The 16227-nt window shown below is 37.7% G+C and overlaps 1 protein-coding gene across 33 annotated transcripts in view; it reads right to left on the reverse strand.

Moving 5' to 3' along the window:
* VRK1 (VRK serine/threonine kinase 1) overlaps positions 1-16227 on the reverse strand; it is an 81032-nt gene that overhangs the window by 32184 nt on the left and 32621 nt on the right. For all 33 annotated transcript variants that reach the window (XM_086362998.1, XM_086362997.1, XM_086363024.1 and 30 more), the window contains 4 exons: positions 14565-14729; positions 9819-9874; positions 1764-1833; positions 792-879 (listed from right to left, as the gene is read on the reverse strand). In XM_086362998.1, the coding sequence (XP_086219124.1) occupies positions 792-879; positions 1764-1833; positions 9819-9874; positions 14565-14724 (374 nt within the window). In that variant the 5' untranslated portion in view covers positions 14725-14729. The remainder of the gene's footprint in view (positions 1-791; positions 880-1763; positions 1834-9818; positions 9875-14564; positions 14730-16227) is intronic.

Raw genomic sequence — 16227 nt, forward strand, 5'->3', positions numbered from 1 at the left:
AAATGGGCAGTCACCGTGAGACTGCACAATGGAGAATTAACAGAGAACAAAGCCAGATAAAGGAACCGGGGCACCTGATGGTGACTTAAAGAGAGCTGAGTCAGTTTTATCTTTACCTGCAGCTGAGAGCATCCTAACCAGTACATCCCAGTTCCAACCAAAACGACTCTCCGAATCTCAGCTACCAGCACTGCTGAATGACACTCTATTCATTCAATCAAATATTTTTTAAAGTGTCAATTATGCATCAAAAGCATTGGAGGTTTCCTCCAACTCAACTCTGCCAACAATGTCCTCTCCTCTCTGAATTCCTAAGACACACACGAGGCAAAATCCCACAATTTGGCACTTAAACTGGTCTCTGATTGTTTCAAACAACTTTGCTTTTCTCATCAGCTAGACTGAAACCTCATCAAGGCGGGCAGATTATGCTGATGTCTCTAACAGGAAATGCCATGTTGAAGCCCGAGGGCTCCCTTTGACATAAGCAACATGAGGTTTTCTCTTTGCTTATTCATTATTAAGGGGAAAAAACAAAAAACAAAAACACAGGCACTTTTGGCTTTGTGTTCCTACTCGTCAGCTGGGTTCCAGGCAGCTGCTACCACTTGGGACAAGCCCCCCAGATGAGAGAGAACACTGTGCTCATCTCGGCAGGAGACACTCCACACAACCCAGGTGAAGGCTGAGCAGTACTGCAGGTAGGTGCTCAGTACATAACTCTTGACTAATCAAACTGAACAACAAATGCTCAAAATGGGAGGAGAAAAACAAAACACACATGTTTTTACCTTTTTCCATTTTTGTCATGTAGACCAGACCCCCAATACTTAGGGACACCCAGGTACTTCAGTTTATGGGTACGGATCCATTTTTGAACTACAAGTTAAAACACATGCTTGTGATTTCAGTTTTGTTATACATAAGCAGGTTTTTATATCTTCAAGAACAGAATGCGTAAGATTCCACCTTAATTCACAAAAAATAAGTGAACAGTACATAATAACCAATAAATGAAAAGTACTTTACAACTGAAACATTTTTATCAACCTACAAAATTGTGCTATCCTGCCCTAAATGTTGTCTTAAAATGAAAAATCTGCAAAAGACATTTTTTTTTAAAGTCAAACCACAGTACTGCCATTAAGATTAATATCTCCAATTACCTAAGTGTTTACTTGTTTCCACAGAGTCTTACTTTTTGCCTCATTCTAAAGGTCCTCAGCCAGGAAATCAAGCTCGAGGAGAGACAGAGCCTCTAGAAAGATTCCCAAACCCAATACCAGCCTACCAGGAGACTCCCTGGATCTGAGAGGGTATGGGACAGGGGAAGGGGACAGGAGGACAGGCAGGATCGGGGCAGTGGGAAGAGACCTTGCCCTCTCCCTTGGCGGTCTGTTCTAGTTCCTCGTGACGGCAACCCTGCAAGTCATGGTCTCCAGAACTTAGGAAAACACTCAAAAGAAGGTTTGGAGATCCCTGAGCCATTCTCATGGGTTAGGGCTAACTCTCAGTTTTTAACACTATGTCCTAAATCATATATTATTTATTAACTCTGTATTATCAACATAAGTGAAATCTTATCATAGCAAATCCATTAAGAGATCAAAATTCTTTCACACAAATCTCAATAAATACAATCTGTAAAGTAAAAAATAACAAAACCATACTGCTCTCATCTTGGCTTAAAACAAAAAACAAAGTCAGCGGTCACTTTAAAAGCGCACACACACGTGTACTGTATTGGGTACTGTGTTTCTTACTTTGTTCTGGTTTGGCAGCTCGCTGGTAGAACTTTAATTCAGTAAAAAGAGGTCCATTATCACTGGGTTCCTTAAAATAAAAGAGTTCATTAGTACACACAGTAGTTAAAATTACTGAGTAATTTTCAATGAACCTTCAAAAAACACTAATAAATCAATTTTTCTTTTCAAACTCTTTGTGACTCCATGGACTGTTCCCCCAACAGGCTCCTTTGTCCATGGAATTATCCAGACAAGAATACTAGAGTGAGCAGCCATTCCCTTCTTCAGGGGATCTTCCCAACCCAGGAACCGAACCTGGGTTTCCTGCATTGTAGGCAGATTCTTTACCATCTGAGCCACCTAGGAAGCCCTCTTCCAACAGTATGATTTTGATATTTCAGTTTATAAACTATGTTTGAGATTAAGTAAAACGCTTGAATATGTTTCAGATAGTCTCAGAAGAGTCCATAAGTCTTGTATTTCTCAGGGTTCATTTCTACATGTGGTAAACGATACAAAATCAGATATACAGCCTAATCTTTGCAGAAATTTAAGAAAACTTTTTAACCTTATTTTCACCATTATTAAACTGTCTCTTAAGCAAAGATCAGCAACCATGTTAACTGTTTCACCAAGGGGCTACAAGATTATTTCTGAGATTTAACAAAAATTTCAACACCTGATTTAACCCATTAGTGGCAAAATCCCATTCCTTTCCAACTTCTCATCACAGTTATATCCAACACCAAAACTGGCAGGAAACCAATCTTATCACAAAGACAAGTGTTCTGGAACCCCAGAGCAAGCAAGCATGTCCAGGTGACTAGATCCTTTGTCTTCATTCCTATGGTTTTGAAGGAGGGAAGCCTACAATTTATTCCCCACATGATAATTTAAAGTTCAGAAGGAAACGAGGCTCAACAAACACTGTTTTCCACCAATGTTAGTGAACTATAATACTCATTTCTTATTTTAAGGGATATGAACAGTTAAAATTATTTGTAAAGAGGCTTATATTCATAAAAAAGTACTTGAAAAATAAGAAACATCAGCCTGTTGGGAGTTTTGCCTAGCTAAATAAATCTGGGATGGTGGGAAACATAATTTTGTGAACTTTCTAAATAGTAAATTTTGTCTAATAAAACTGATCAGTATTTAATGTTTGATAGTTTATGTTGATATTATCTTAATTATTAACAGTCTAAAAAATTTTGAAAAGTATCAAATTTTCAAATAAGGAGGCTAATATTTCTAAACTAATTTTAGGGCTGTTTTCTTTTGGAGAAGTTCAGGAACAAAGTTATTTCAGTCAGAATGTCTGTGTAACTGGAGTTTCAGGGTCAGTGGAGCATTAGAAGAAGCGGTAAGAGAAGTCTACTACCTTATCAGAGAGAATTTGAAGAAATATGTAGATTTCCACAAATATGCAAATACTTAATATATGTTCACGTTTTCTTTATTCAAGATACTCTCACTGTCAGAGAAGTTAATTTTGCTCCTTAAAGTTTAAACAAAACTAGTATAAATACACAGTTTAGTATCTCAGATTTCCTGTTATTCAGAAGAATAGAAATCCCTAAAGTACTTACAGGAAGATTGATTAGACAATATGCAGAGTCAGGCAGTAGCCACTAAGAGTAAGTATTCCACAGCAAAAGAGCAACATACATAACACTGGGATCAGAACCGGAAAATAAGCTAGCCTTATTTGTTACAGGCAAGCTTTGGAAGAGACTGGTACACACGGGCTGTATACCATGTATTAAGAAGTAGAAACTGACCAGTATACTAAGGTGTGCCAAATCACTAACTTGTGGACTCACAACCGCAAGTTTTGCCATAACCTGTAGTTCTTTTCCTTGCAGCAATGGGAGCTAGACAGACACTTGTGAATGCTTAGAGCCCATGGCTGAGAACAGGCCTGCAGGAGGAGTAACAGATTCAGTGTAAGAAATGGAAATTCAGGAGAGGAATTTTGGGAAGTATCTCCCCAAAGGCTAACTTTTAGAGTAGCTCATAACTCAGGTTTGAAAGGAGTTTCCTAAGACACATTCCTGGCTTATTACCATCTGTATAAAATTCTGATTTATTCAGTTTCAACCTATGTCATATCAACTTTAATTTTCAAGCTTTCCTTCAGGCAATAATTTATTAAACTTATAATAATAAGAATCAACCTATATAAATCAAGCTATTATATTGAAAGTCCCATTACAATAAAGACTCTTTGATCTCATTTCATCCTTTTTTCTAATTCAATAAAATTCCATTATAACAAAATAAAGGACCTACTTCCTTGGCACTGCACTCCAGCCAAAGCTAGCTATTTCTGTTGAAGAAAATACCTTAACTCATAACTAAAAATTTTATTAACATACTTCAAATCTAAAATACTTTGCCAACTCTATAATAGCCAAGATTTAGAAAAGAAATTGGGACTGACATTTTAACTAGAATATCACTAAACGTTTCTTTAAGACTTCTAAGTGTCAAAATGAAGATGACAACAGAAAAAAAATTAAAATGTGATATATTTCAACGGCACCATCTAAAAGCAACTGGCTGCCATTTAAAAATGAAGCTGTATAAAGTTTCTCCTTCCTACCAAAAAATTATGATATATGAATTGAAAATTCAGGTCACTTCTCATAACATCAGTGTAGGAAATTAAACATCAGTCTTCAACTTCTTTCCAGAGAACTTCAGACTACAGATATCTATTAGTACATGCTGGCAACAGACTATAACATAAAGAACTGTTAGAATATAAGATCCCAAAGCCTGACCTCTACCCCAGTTCTGCTACTAGCTCACTGACATGACCACAAAGGGGGACTGAATGAAGTAATCCATTATACAATCTGTTAACAAGGAAACACAAAAGGAGGGACTTCCCTGGTGGTTCAGTGGTTAAGAATCCACCTTGCAGTGCAGGGGACATGGGTTCAATCCCTGGTCAGGGAACTAAGATCCCACATGCTGACAGGCAACTAAGCCCAGGCACCATGACTAGAGAGAAACTTGCCTGCCACACCAAAAGAGCGCGAGTGCCACAACTAAGACTCCATACAAATAAATAAGTATTTTTTTTTAAAAATACACAAAAAGACGTTTTTCTCCTTGCATTATCCAATTTACCATTTCTCTCTGCACGTTTACTTTCCTGAAATAAAATACAGAGAGTGCCTCTCAGGTCTCCATCACCAGTGCCCTAGCACCATGAGTCCAGGACCACTCCCGTAAGTCAGTAAGGGCGAACCAGACCCGGTCACTGAGGAGGACAGAGACTATACCTGCTGCTGCTGCTGCTGCTGAGTCACTTCAGTCGTGTCCAACTCTGTGCGACCCCACAGATGGCAGCCCACCAGGCTCCCCCATCCCTGGGATTCTCCAGGCAAGAACACTGGAGTGGGTTGCCATTGCCTTCTCCAATGCATGAAAGTGAAAAGTGAAAGTGAAGTCACTCAGTCGTGTCCGACTCTTAGTGACCCCATGGACTGTAGCCCACCAGGCTCCTCCATCCATGGGATTTACCAGGCAAGAGTACTGGAGTGGGGTGCCATCGCCTTCTCTGGAGACTATACCTAGCATATACCTAAACATCTGTCTTAAATGTGTTAGTCGTTACTTCACTTCAAGACCAAATGTAAGAAATGCGTGGATTAGTATTTGGAGCTCTTGTGCACACCCGTTAACACTGCGAGTGCAGTAATCAAATGTTCCAACCAGGCTTCCACACGGAAACCCTACCAGAAGCACAGGGTACCTGGTGCCCCCAGGGAATAAAAGGATACCAGGCAAAGATAAGCACGGGCATGAGCACAGGATCCCACTGAAGACTTCAGAACTACGGTGCTCTAGGCGCCAGACCCCACCAGCGGCTCTCAACCTTGATGTATAACAGAATTTCTTGAGGAGACTTTACTAAAAATACCGATAACCCAGCCCTGCACTTGGAGATTGTAATTATCCTGTGTAACCAGAGCTGAAACCACTGTTTGATTTGATATGGTATTAAATTATTAAGTCTAATTTCACATTAAAAATCAATTTGCCTTTATTTCTTAAATAATTTTTTTCTTTCTCTAAAGATAAAATACCAATTCACTTTAGAAAATCTGGAAATACTATATTTTCTTTCTATATATAGCTATTTTATACAATTACCTGTGTATTATAGTTTTACATCTTGCTTTTTTGGGTAATTAATTACGAAGTTTCCCCCAAAGAATAGGACTTGTTCTTTGAAAAAAATGGTATTTAATAGCTCCTGATGTTTAAAAAGCAAATGTTCATAAACAGTTCTGATCTTAATACTGGAAAGAGGTGATAGTCATTTCACATGTTTGTATTTGATGAATCATTCTGACTTCTACAAAGCTCTATGAGAATAAAAGAACTGCAGATAAGTAATGAACAGAGCTATGGCGCTGCCTATCACAAGACAAATCACAGACAGGCCTACGCTAGAAGGCACAGACAAGAAACAGAAATAGGTGCATCAGGAAGTTACAAGGTGGTAAGCAATTATGGCCAAAAAGTTTTGAAAAGAATAAAACAGGCATTTAAGGGAGGCATAAAGAAAACAAATTTTAAAACAAGGTCCTTAAAATCTAGTTGGGGAGATAAAATTAACACCTAAAAACTAAAACAAGTAGTGCCATGAGAAGGATATCACCAAGTGAAACTGTAAAACAGATGGAAATATACAGAACGGGCCTCCCGCGGTTTAACGGAGTTCAGGAAAGACAGGTATGAGGGAAGACGACCAACAGCAATCACTAAACCAGCTCTTAGAGAGGAAAAAAAAGTCAACATTATTTTGCTTATGGCATTCTTCCAGGATCACAGACAAACCAGGACATTGAAAATGTTACTGAAATATTAAATGCAAGAGAGAAATCAGCTGAATATTGATCATCGCCCTAATTATAAAGGGAAGACGTAATATGGGCGAATGGGAGTGGAACCAAATTAGGAGACAGGAGACAGAGGCCTGAACCAGGGGTGATGAGAAATGGCTTTTAACTTAGAAATGTAATTTGCTACCTTAAGCAGTGAGGATATACTTGTTTCTGCCCAGTTTCTTTCATAATTCTGTAAGCAAAAAAGACACTGACTAACAAATAAAATTCTTAGAACTACTCACAGTGAAGAATATTGTAAGCCTAAAATAAAACATACTTTAAAGAAGCTAAGGTTACACAGAAGAAAAAGAGACATGGTTACACAGCAGCCCCACCTACAAGCCATGGCTCAGGCACTTTCCTCTGAGACCTGGAGATAACCGTGCAGGTAAAGCAGCCGCCTGATGGTCAGAGGCAACCGTATTTTCTGAACCCCACTATTATGACAAGTTCATAAGGGGACTTGTTTTTTTCCCACAGTGGAAACTATTTGAAGATCCTAAGAAGAAACTCATCTTACCCATAGATTTTAATATTTTAATTTGTCGTATCAAAGACAAATGCAGATAATATTCCATGCAAATTCAATGCAAATGACCCAATTTAATAGTACAAACTTTTGTTCCTCTGACATAGCAGCAAACTAAGTATTTCAAAGGAATTTAATACATGAGAAGGAAGAAAAATCCAAAACGAAAAGGCATAAAGAAAAGTGAAATGGCAGGGGAAACAAACCAACCACACTCACTTTAAAGTTACCCACGTTGCTTCCACCCACGGGCACGACGGAATAGCTGGGATCCAATTAGCCCTCTCACAGTAAACAAATACGAACACTGGACAAAATACAGGAAAATGACTATCCTCAGACATCTGACAAAATAGGCAGTACAGGACTGTGACTTCTAAAGGACCGGAGACAAGCAAATGAGCCCCAAGACAGGACACTTGAGATGCTGTGGGGCCAGAAGGGGAGACCAAGCTCAGTACGCCAAGAAGCCTGACACCGACACCACACAAGGAGATGAGAGATGCTTTCATTGCAGGAATATTAGGAAAAATTAACAACCAATATCCCTCATGAACAAAGATGCAAAAATCCTTAATGAAATATTAGCACATCAATTCCAGCATTATGCAAAAAGCATAATACACCGTAACTAACTGGAGTGTCTGATAAGAATACAAAGTCAGTTTACCATCCAAATATCAATCAATATAAATGCCACATTAACAAAATAAAAGAAGAAAATCCTACGATTCATCTCAAAAGATGCAGAAAAAGTATTCAGAAAATAAACAGGCAAACTGCAAACTATAAGAAAAGATTTACAACACATGTATTTAAGAAAGGACTTGTATGCAGAATAACTCTTACACTGAATTATAAAAAGCAAAACTAGTTATTAACAAAAAGAGGGGGAAGGGCGGTACCAGAAGACCACAAAAGACTGAAGAGGCTCCACAAAGGAAAATATATAAATTGTCAATAATCATAATGCACAAGTGCTCACAACCAGTCAGCAAGTAAATATAAGCTAAAACTATGAAGACACTACTACATTTCTGATATCACAGTCCCAACAAACCAACAACATACCTGACAATTCCAGGTGTTAAAGGGGACACAGAGCAGCTGGAATTCTCACATGGTACTGGTGGCTGTGTAAAATAGTAACAACCACTTTCGAAATCTGGCTAGTACTTTCTTATAAATTTAAATATGTACCTTCCCTATAAACCAGTAATTCTAGGTACTGATCCAAGAAAAACAGTGACCAGAGTATTTATAGAAGGTCTACTTATAAGAGCCCAAAACTGGAAACAATCCAAACGTCTATCAACAGGAAATAGAAAACTAAGTCTAATATAGCCACCGTATAATACTACGACATAAAGACTGACCAAGCAACTGAGATGCCAACAAAATACCCGAGCCTTTAAAACACTATGCTGAGCATAAGTAGTAAGAGGCAAAACAGAATGTACTGCATAAATACCATTTATAGGACATTCTAGAAACAATCCACAGGGAGGAAGGAAACTCAGACAAGTGGTTTCCTCCACGGTGACCAGAAAATGACACCAGAATCTTTTGGGAACGATAGAAATGCTCTGTATTTTAACAGAGGTAGGATTATACAGGCATATGCACTTGTCAAAAAGGATTCAAATTGTTTATTTCATATCTATTTCCTTATAAAAACTATACGTGAATAAAAACTTGGTGAACACAATCAAAAAACAACTCAGATCCAAGAGTTATTAACTCAAACGAGATCAAATATATTCTTTTTTTAAAAAAAAGACAGTAAAATAAATCAATCAAAAAACCTTGAGGTAATTCTAATTCCAGAAATCTGTAGCCTTTAGGGAAAAAAGCAGCGCTGGAGGGACTTTGTGGTAATCTGCCCAAATAAGAGACCCTGTTACTTCTTCTATTTAACAAAAACGTGTTCTTTACACACAATGAAGAATTTTGAGAGGGGAGTTACAAATGCCGGTAAGCAAAAAGATGCATACGCATACACCTTCACTTACTAACAAATAGTAGTTAAAATGCTTGTTAGTGCCAATATATAAATTGACCTGGCTATTCAGAGTATGTCTATGTTAGACAAGATATTGTCTGCCTTTACCCATTACAAACTAATTTCAACGTCAGGGTAGCAAAAAGAAGTTTCAAAGTGACCACAAATAAATAACTGTATTTCCTAAAATGAAAGGGGAAGGAAAGATAACCGGAAATAAAAAGAAAAACTGACCAAGTATAAGTTCAGAAGCAAATGCATGACAAAATACAATAAAGCTCATTAAAGTAGTATCATCTTGTAGGATATAAAGAAGCATCTCATCTACTATGAATATAGCTGAAATAAAACGAAGGAGCTGAGTGTCCCTACCCCACGCCCACAAGCCTCCAGCCTTCACTCCTTTCCCCACAAATACTAGTGCCACTAAATGCAAGAGAGGGGAGAGAGCTTCTGAATTCAAATTATTTAGAACTATAAAGCTATGTTTGGTCTCACTTAATAATTATGAATCATTATTAAAAATGCAGTACCTTATGGTTTAATTAATTCTAGTTATTAAAAAGAATGTTTTACAAAATAAATACAACTAAATCAACAGAAAAGAAAAAAACCAGCTAGAAACATTTCCTTACCACTTTTACAACACAGGGTGCATCGTTGCCCACGGATTTTGAAGAATTCATATCAGCTGTTTGAAAAAGTGACATATATAATATCAGAACAAGAAGTAGCACTATTATAGCCTTTTACTAACCCTTTATTAATATTTAGATCTGTATATCTATAACCTTTTGGTAGAATAAATTTCAGTTCCCAAATATGTGTCTCAGGATATCATTACTGCCTACTTCCATCAATTTTAAGACTTTTTTCCCACAATTTAACATGTCCGAAATTGGAAGTCATCTTACAATTGCTGCTATTTTCAATGTGATCATCAATTAAGTATGGAAAACTGAGTTAAAGATTTCTTTAATTCAAAAGTACTCCTGGTCTTTGATATGCTAATATATGCTCTGAATTCCCAAGAGGATGATAACTAATACAATTTCTTAAATTTAACAAACTAGGGAATCCTTTTAAGAAGTAGCATTAGGTAGGAAGGTAAGAAGAGAGGGAGCTAAAGTTCTAAAAAGCACTCTTTTGGGGTAAAGGTAACTTCTCTAGAACAGTGGCTCAGGATATTGGCACTAGACCTTTGAAATGCCATCCAGAGTAATTTTAATGTGGCTGTCGTATTATTTTGTGCAAATAAGAAGCACAGTTGCCCTAAAATGCTGAATTAGGAAAATAAGGTTTGCCATGCTCATTAAACACATATTTTTTACCAGATAGCTATTACATGCCAGTTTCTAAGAAAGTGATTTAGCAATGAACAGGAGCAAACAATCTCTACTTTTATGATGCTAACATTTCAGTAGTTGGACACAGACAACGATTAAAATATAAAGTATATTTGATGGCAGTAAGTGCAAGAGAAAGAAAAATTAAGCAGGAAAGGAAGGTAGAGAGTTGCAAGTTAGTAAAAGGAAACTCAGTGATAGGGTGTCACTAGAGCAATGGTCTGGAGACAGTGAGGGACGGAGCCATGGAAATAATCTGGGAGAACATTCCAGGCAGTCCAGTGCAAAGGCCTACATGTGCCCGGAGAAGAACAAGTGAGGTGCAAAGTAACAGAGCACAGATCAGAAAAGCAGCAGAGAACAAATACAAAGACAGGCGACCTAAAGCTGTGGCTATGAATGCAACAGCGAGCCACTGGAAGCTGGAGAAGAGAAATGGTAAGCTCAGACTGATTTTCTAAAGAATTCTGCGAGTGGCTTTGTGGAGAACGGAGGGTGGACAGTAAGAGCGAGCAGAGAGTTAGTTAGGCTATCAGAATACGCTGGGTGAGGAATGGTGGCAGCGTGAACCAGAGCAGCAGCACACAAGGCGGTGATAAGTGGTCGGATTGTGGACATATTTTCAAAGAAGAGCCAACAAGATTTGCTGATGAATTAGATGCAGAGGGTAAGGCAGGGTTGAGGGGAGAGGCCAGGATGACTCCAGGTTTTTGGCCTGAGCAACCAGAAAGAGGAAGTTGCTACTTGCTATGACAGAAAACTGCAGGAGGAGCTGGTGTTTTGGGGTATCTTAAGTTTGAGATGCTTATTAAACATCCAAGTTCAGGTGTTAAACAGGCAGCTGACATACAAGTCCTGAGTTCAGAAGAGTGGTCCAAGTTGGATAAAGAAATTTGAGAGTCAACACAGAAATGCTATTCATTCAAAGTCATGAAACTGGAAGGGCCCCTAGGGAATGAGTATAGACAGAGGAAAGAAGAAGTCCTAGGACTGGGCCCTAAGGCATTCTCACATAAGAAGCTGAAGAGATGCGGAGGGACAGGCAAAGGAAACGGAGAAGACACCAATCAGCTGGAAAGCAGCAGTACTGTGAAAAGGCTGTAGCTAAAATACTTCAGACAACAGAAGGAACACCAAGCCATACAAATGGCTAAATGGGCAAAAGAGTAAGTCTGGGCTCCTTAAGGAACACTCCTGCTGGGTGACTACATCACCCAGACGCTGAATTAATAACAGAGCAAAGTTAAATTTTTTAAAATAAGGATTTAATGCACAAAGTGTTAAAATGAGGATAGTATCCCCAAAATACTGCACAATTCAAAGGGGGAAAGGGAAGTTCGATAATTCATTCAAACATATACTGAAAAATATGCCAGATACCAGGAAACAATAAGAAGAGTTGTTTCACTGCCAAGGAGGACATATTTATTTTGGGAAAAACAAAATTTCAGTGCAGTGTGAAACACACTATGAAAGGGTTAACAGAGGAGCATTGTAATCAGATACCACCTGCCCTAAGGTCAGCTTTGGAAAAATAAAGCAAAAGAAACATCACCTACAAAGATCAAGAGGCAAAGGGCAGCATGCTAGTCAAAGATAGATTCCGAGGAAATAAAAGGGATGAAGAAAAAAGTTACATAAGGACCAGACTGCATGGAAGGCCTGGGATGCCATTCTCAAAGTCTGGCACTTCATCCTAAGGTCCCTGGGGGAGCCATCGGAGAAGCATCAAAGAAACAGAGTAGGTCACTCAAGCCACAATGTGAATAACAGGATGCAAGAGGGCAGGGCTGAGCAGAGAAAATTCACTGCTATAGTGAGAATCCAGACAAGACGTGAAAATGACCTGAACCCAGGCAGAACCAGCAAAAGAGAGGGAGAAATGAATGTATCTGAGAAGTCTCATAGCTGAAGCAACAGCACCAGCTGAAATACCAGGAAGATTAGAGTAATAACACTTAAGAATGCTTTCCAGTATCTCGCTTGAGGGGTGTCATTCAATCAGATCATCCTCTCTTGATCCTGACAGAATCACAAGATGGAAGAGGATGATATACATTTTAGACATGCCTGTGGGTCATCCAGAGATCCCTTGTAGGTTACTGACTATGGGCTTGGACTCAAGGGACCAAGTAAGTCCTTGGCTACTAATAAAAGATATGGAAATCAACAAAAAGAGACAACAGAAGCCAAGAGACTCGATGAGATCACTCAAAGAGACTACACAGAAGGCAAAGTGAGCTGAGAGCACCGAGGTAGCTACAAAGATGACTGAGCACGTCAAGAGGTAGGAGGGAGACCACAGGTGAAGGTGTGTATTATGAAAGACAACGGGAGCCGTGTTTATGAGGAGGAAGGTAAACCATATCAAACGCTGCAGGAAGCATCTAAAAAAAAAAGCAGTCTTTTAGCAGAAAACCGTCAGTTAGCAGAAACTGCTGGTGATCTTGAAAATGGCTGTTTTGGGGTCAGTGGGCAGAGAGAGATAAAGTGGAGGCTGCAATACTGAAGCAAACTCCTTTTCCAGATCAATCTAGTTTTTAAAAAGTGAAAGCTTTATTACAGAAATTTGTCAAACCACTGATTATTAAAAATACTATTAGATGGCACTTTCTGATGAGAAATACCAATACAGATAAAACAGGTGGCACACATGCAAAGCAAGTTGCAAATTTGCCAAAAGCAACTTAACTAACACAAAGTGAAGAATTTACTTGCTTTAAGATAAGTTCCCATTCCTAACATAGGAAGTCTTCAGTATACACATTCTGTAGTAGAGCGAGCTTACAGAATTGTCAAAAATACAGACCTGGCTAGCTACAGCTACTAACCTTTCATGACTTAGGAAGGCTTTCAGTTTAAGTCAGATAGTCTAGGTCCCTGGGATGGGTTTGGTTCTGAATAAAACTAAAGGAACAATTTATTTCCCCTAAGACAGGTGCCACTGATCTAGAGACACAGTATTTATAAAATACAGTAAAGTGCTGGTTTTCAAACTATGTTTCATGAACATACCTCTAGAGACTGCAGCTAACCAACTACAACTCATTGGTCCTGGCTGAGTTAGACCCCTCTTGACTAAGAGCAGCTGCTCTTTGATCTATGTCAGCAGTTCTCAAACTTTCCCAGGCATCTACCTGCACCACCTGCAGGGCTTTTTCAGTCACAGGGATATACCTTCTCCCTGTAGCTGCTGATTCGTGGGTCTGGGGTGGGACTCGAGTGTGCACTTCTAACAAGTTTTCACACGATGCTAATCTAGTATTAATAGTAGTATTGTCAGGAAGATGTTGCTTGAAAGAAAAAGAAAGTTTTTAAAAACAAGATTTTATAAACCTCATACAGAAATTTAATAAATAAAGTTTAGAGGAGTAAGAATATATAATAGAAAAGTCAGAGAGAAATATCAAAAGCAATCATTAAATGCACTGTATCAATACTAATATTCTAAGAGAAACAGCTTTAGAAGCAATCAGGTAAGATGTTTTTCAAATGAACAAATTAGCTAACTTATAGTATCTCAGGGTTCCACAATGGGTCCCCTAAAATTTAAATAATGTGCTAATTAAATAGCACATTTCAGACTTAATATGCAATTTTTAGGTCATTCTCTTAAATTCCACCATGATGACTATTAAGGCTGCAGAGAAAGAAAAAGTATCCATACCTATTAAAGATATGAAAAAATCTCCAAATTACACTAAACAAACGGAATGTATCCTAATTGGGTGGAGGTGGGGAAAGAAAGATATGGCTTTTTTTGGGTCTCAAAGGAGATTAACATCATATAGAATATCTATGAAATATAAAGCCTATGCTCACTACGGGCAACACTAGAGATGTTTTATCCTCTATTTCTACTGTGATTAAATCAACCGTCTTCTCCACTCCCTCGTCAGAGAGGTATTTTTGCCTAATAATATTATGTTGACGTAGACTATTAGGAGCATCCTGGAAAATCTGCAATTAAGGAAATATTTTGATAACAAACTTGTAAATCTTTGGACTGACAATCAGAAGTAGTAGAATACTTACCAAGATATATACAACCAAAGCCACCTTGGCCAATGGGAGACCCCAGTTTCCATTCCTTTTTGTTCATATCAGTGATTATCTCCCCGGCTGCAAAATGTTCTGCAAGACGTCTCTTTGCAGGGCCCTGTCTTCCAGCCTGAGCTGCTTTTACACGAGGCATTTTCACTATAAAACAAAGCAACACTCAAAATTATAATCCTGGAAAAGTTGACAATGTTTTCACTGAGGAAAGCTTTCTATGCAAAGATGCTATTCAAATTCCTACTTACTCCAAACTTTAAATAAAGGACTCATAAGTGCTCAATTCTATTTATCTCTTAACTTGGAAGAGGAAGCAATAAGCAACATGATCCATGCAATTACTTGCTAGAAAATATTTAAAGTTCCAGTGGTATAAATCATCAATGACTAAAAATGCTATTTAATGCTAACAGTGTATGGGGGTGGTATGTAATTTCAAACTCTTAAGAATAACCTATTTTAATCTACTAATTGAAAAATATTTAAAACAAACAGTTTTCAGGATTCTATAGTTCCTTAAAACTATATTATAGATAGAGTAAAGAAAGAGATTGATAAAAGCTGTAAGGTAGTCTGCAACATCTGAAATGGCTATTCAGATAAACGATGTCTGTTAAAATTTGACAATTTACGTAAGTAGTTTTGTTTTGAGCCTGGATATTCTAAACACATACACACCACATTAGACTGGAAAATTTAAGCAAGTATCTACCCACTATCATTCTACATACACAAACTCCATTTATGCAAATGCTCTTTATTAATTTATTGGGAAATTTTTAAATTTAACTTTTCCTGACAGAGTACTGATATATATCTTCATTGTCTATATCCTAAGTTAACAAAAAAACTTCAAAATAAATGAATGTGCTTGTTATTTCTTCGTACCAATCAATTCTCTTAATGTGTCTGTAATCATTAAAAAGAGTTTCCTGAATGGAATTTCAGTGCAACCATAATAGCCCATATTCAAAACACCAAAAAAAGGTGATTTTGACAACTACAGTTAAACAGATTGAGTATAATAACTAAAACACGCAGTACTATCAAATACTAAAAGGAATGCCTTCTAAATTTTATCAACTTTATCCAACCACCAGAGTAATCTCCTATTAATTTCCTTACAGCATTCAAGACAGTCTAAATGATTTAATTAGAGAAGATTCCTGAACTTTAAAAAAAAAAAAATGTGAAACTACAAAATGAAAGATCACACCCACATACTAATCAACCCAGGATGATCAGCTCTAACATACAACCTAGTCTGGTAAAATTACTGAAATTAACAATAAAAGAAAATATTCTTTGTGCTTCCAGGCCAAAAAGAAGATATTCTGCAAGGAAAGTAAAATCACATTGTCATCACACTGACAGCAACACTTTATGCCAGGAAAAAAGGGAAGTAACATATTTAAGACTCAAGGAATGAAAATACGAACCAAAGAGTCTGTACTCAATTAAATTTCAAGTCTAAAGACTTCAAAGTGTTATCAACATAGAAATGAGGGAAAGGAGTAAGAATCTACTAGAAAGCAAGTCTCAGATACACCAAATGACTAAAGAAACATCACTGTAAGAACTGACAGTGAGCAGTAAATAGATAATTATTTGCAGAACTGAGTCTCAACAAGGGTTATAAAGG

The sequence above is a fragment of the Bos grunniens genome, chromosome 21, assembly GCF_055505025.1.
Source record: "Bos grunniens cultivar Pamir isolate PY7600 chromosome 21, Bosgru_T2T1.0, whole genome shotgun sequence".
In the NCBI taxonomy this organism is placed as follows: domain Eukaryota; kingdom Metazoa; phylum Chordata; class Mammalia; order Artiodactyla; family Bovidae; genus Bos; species Bos grunniens.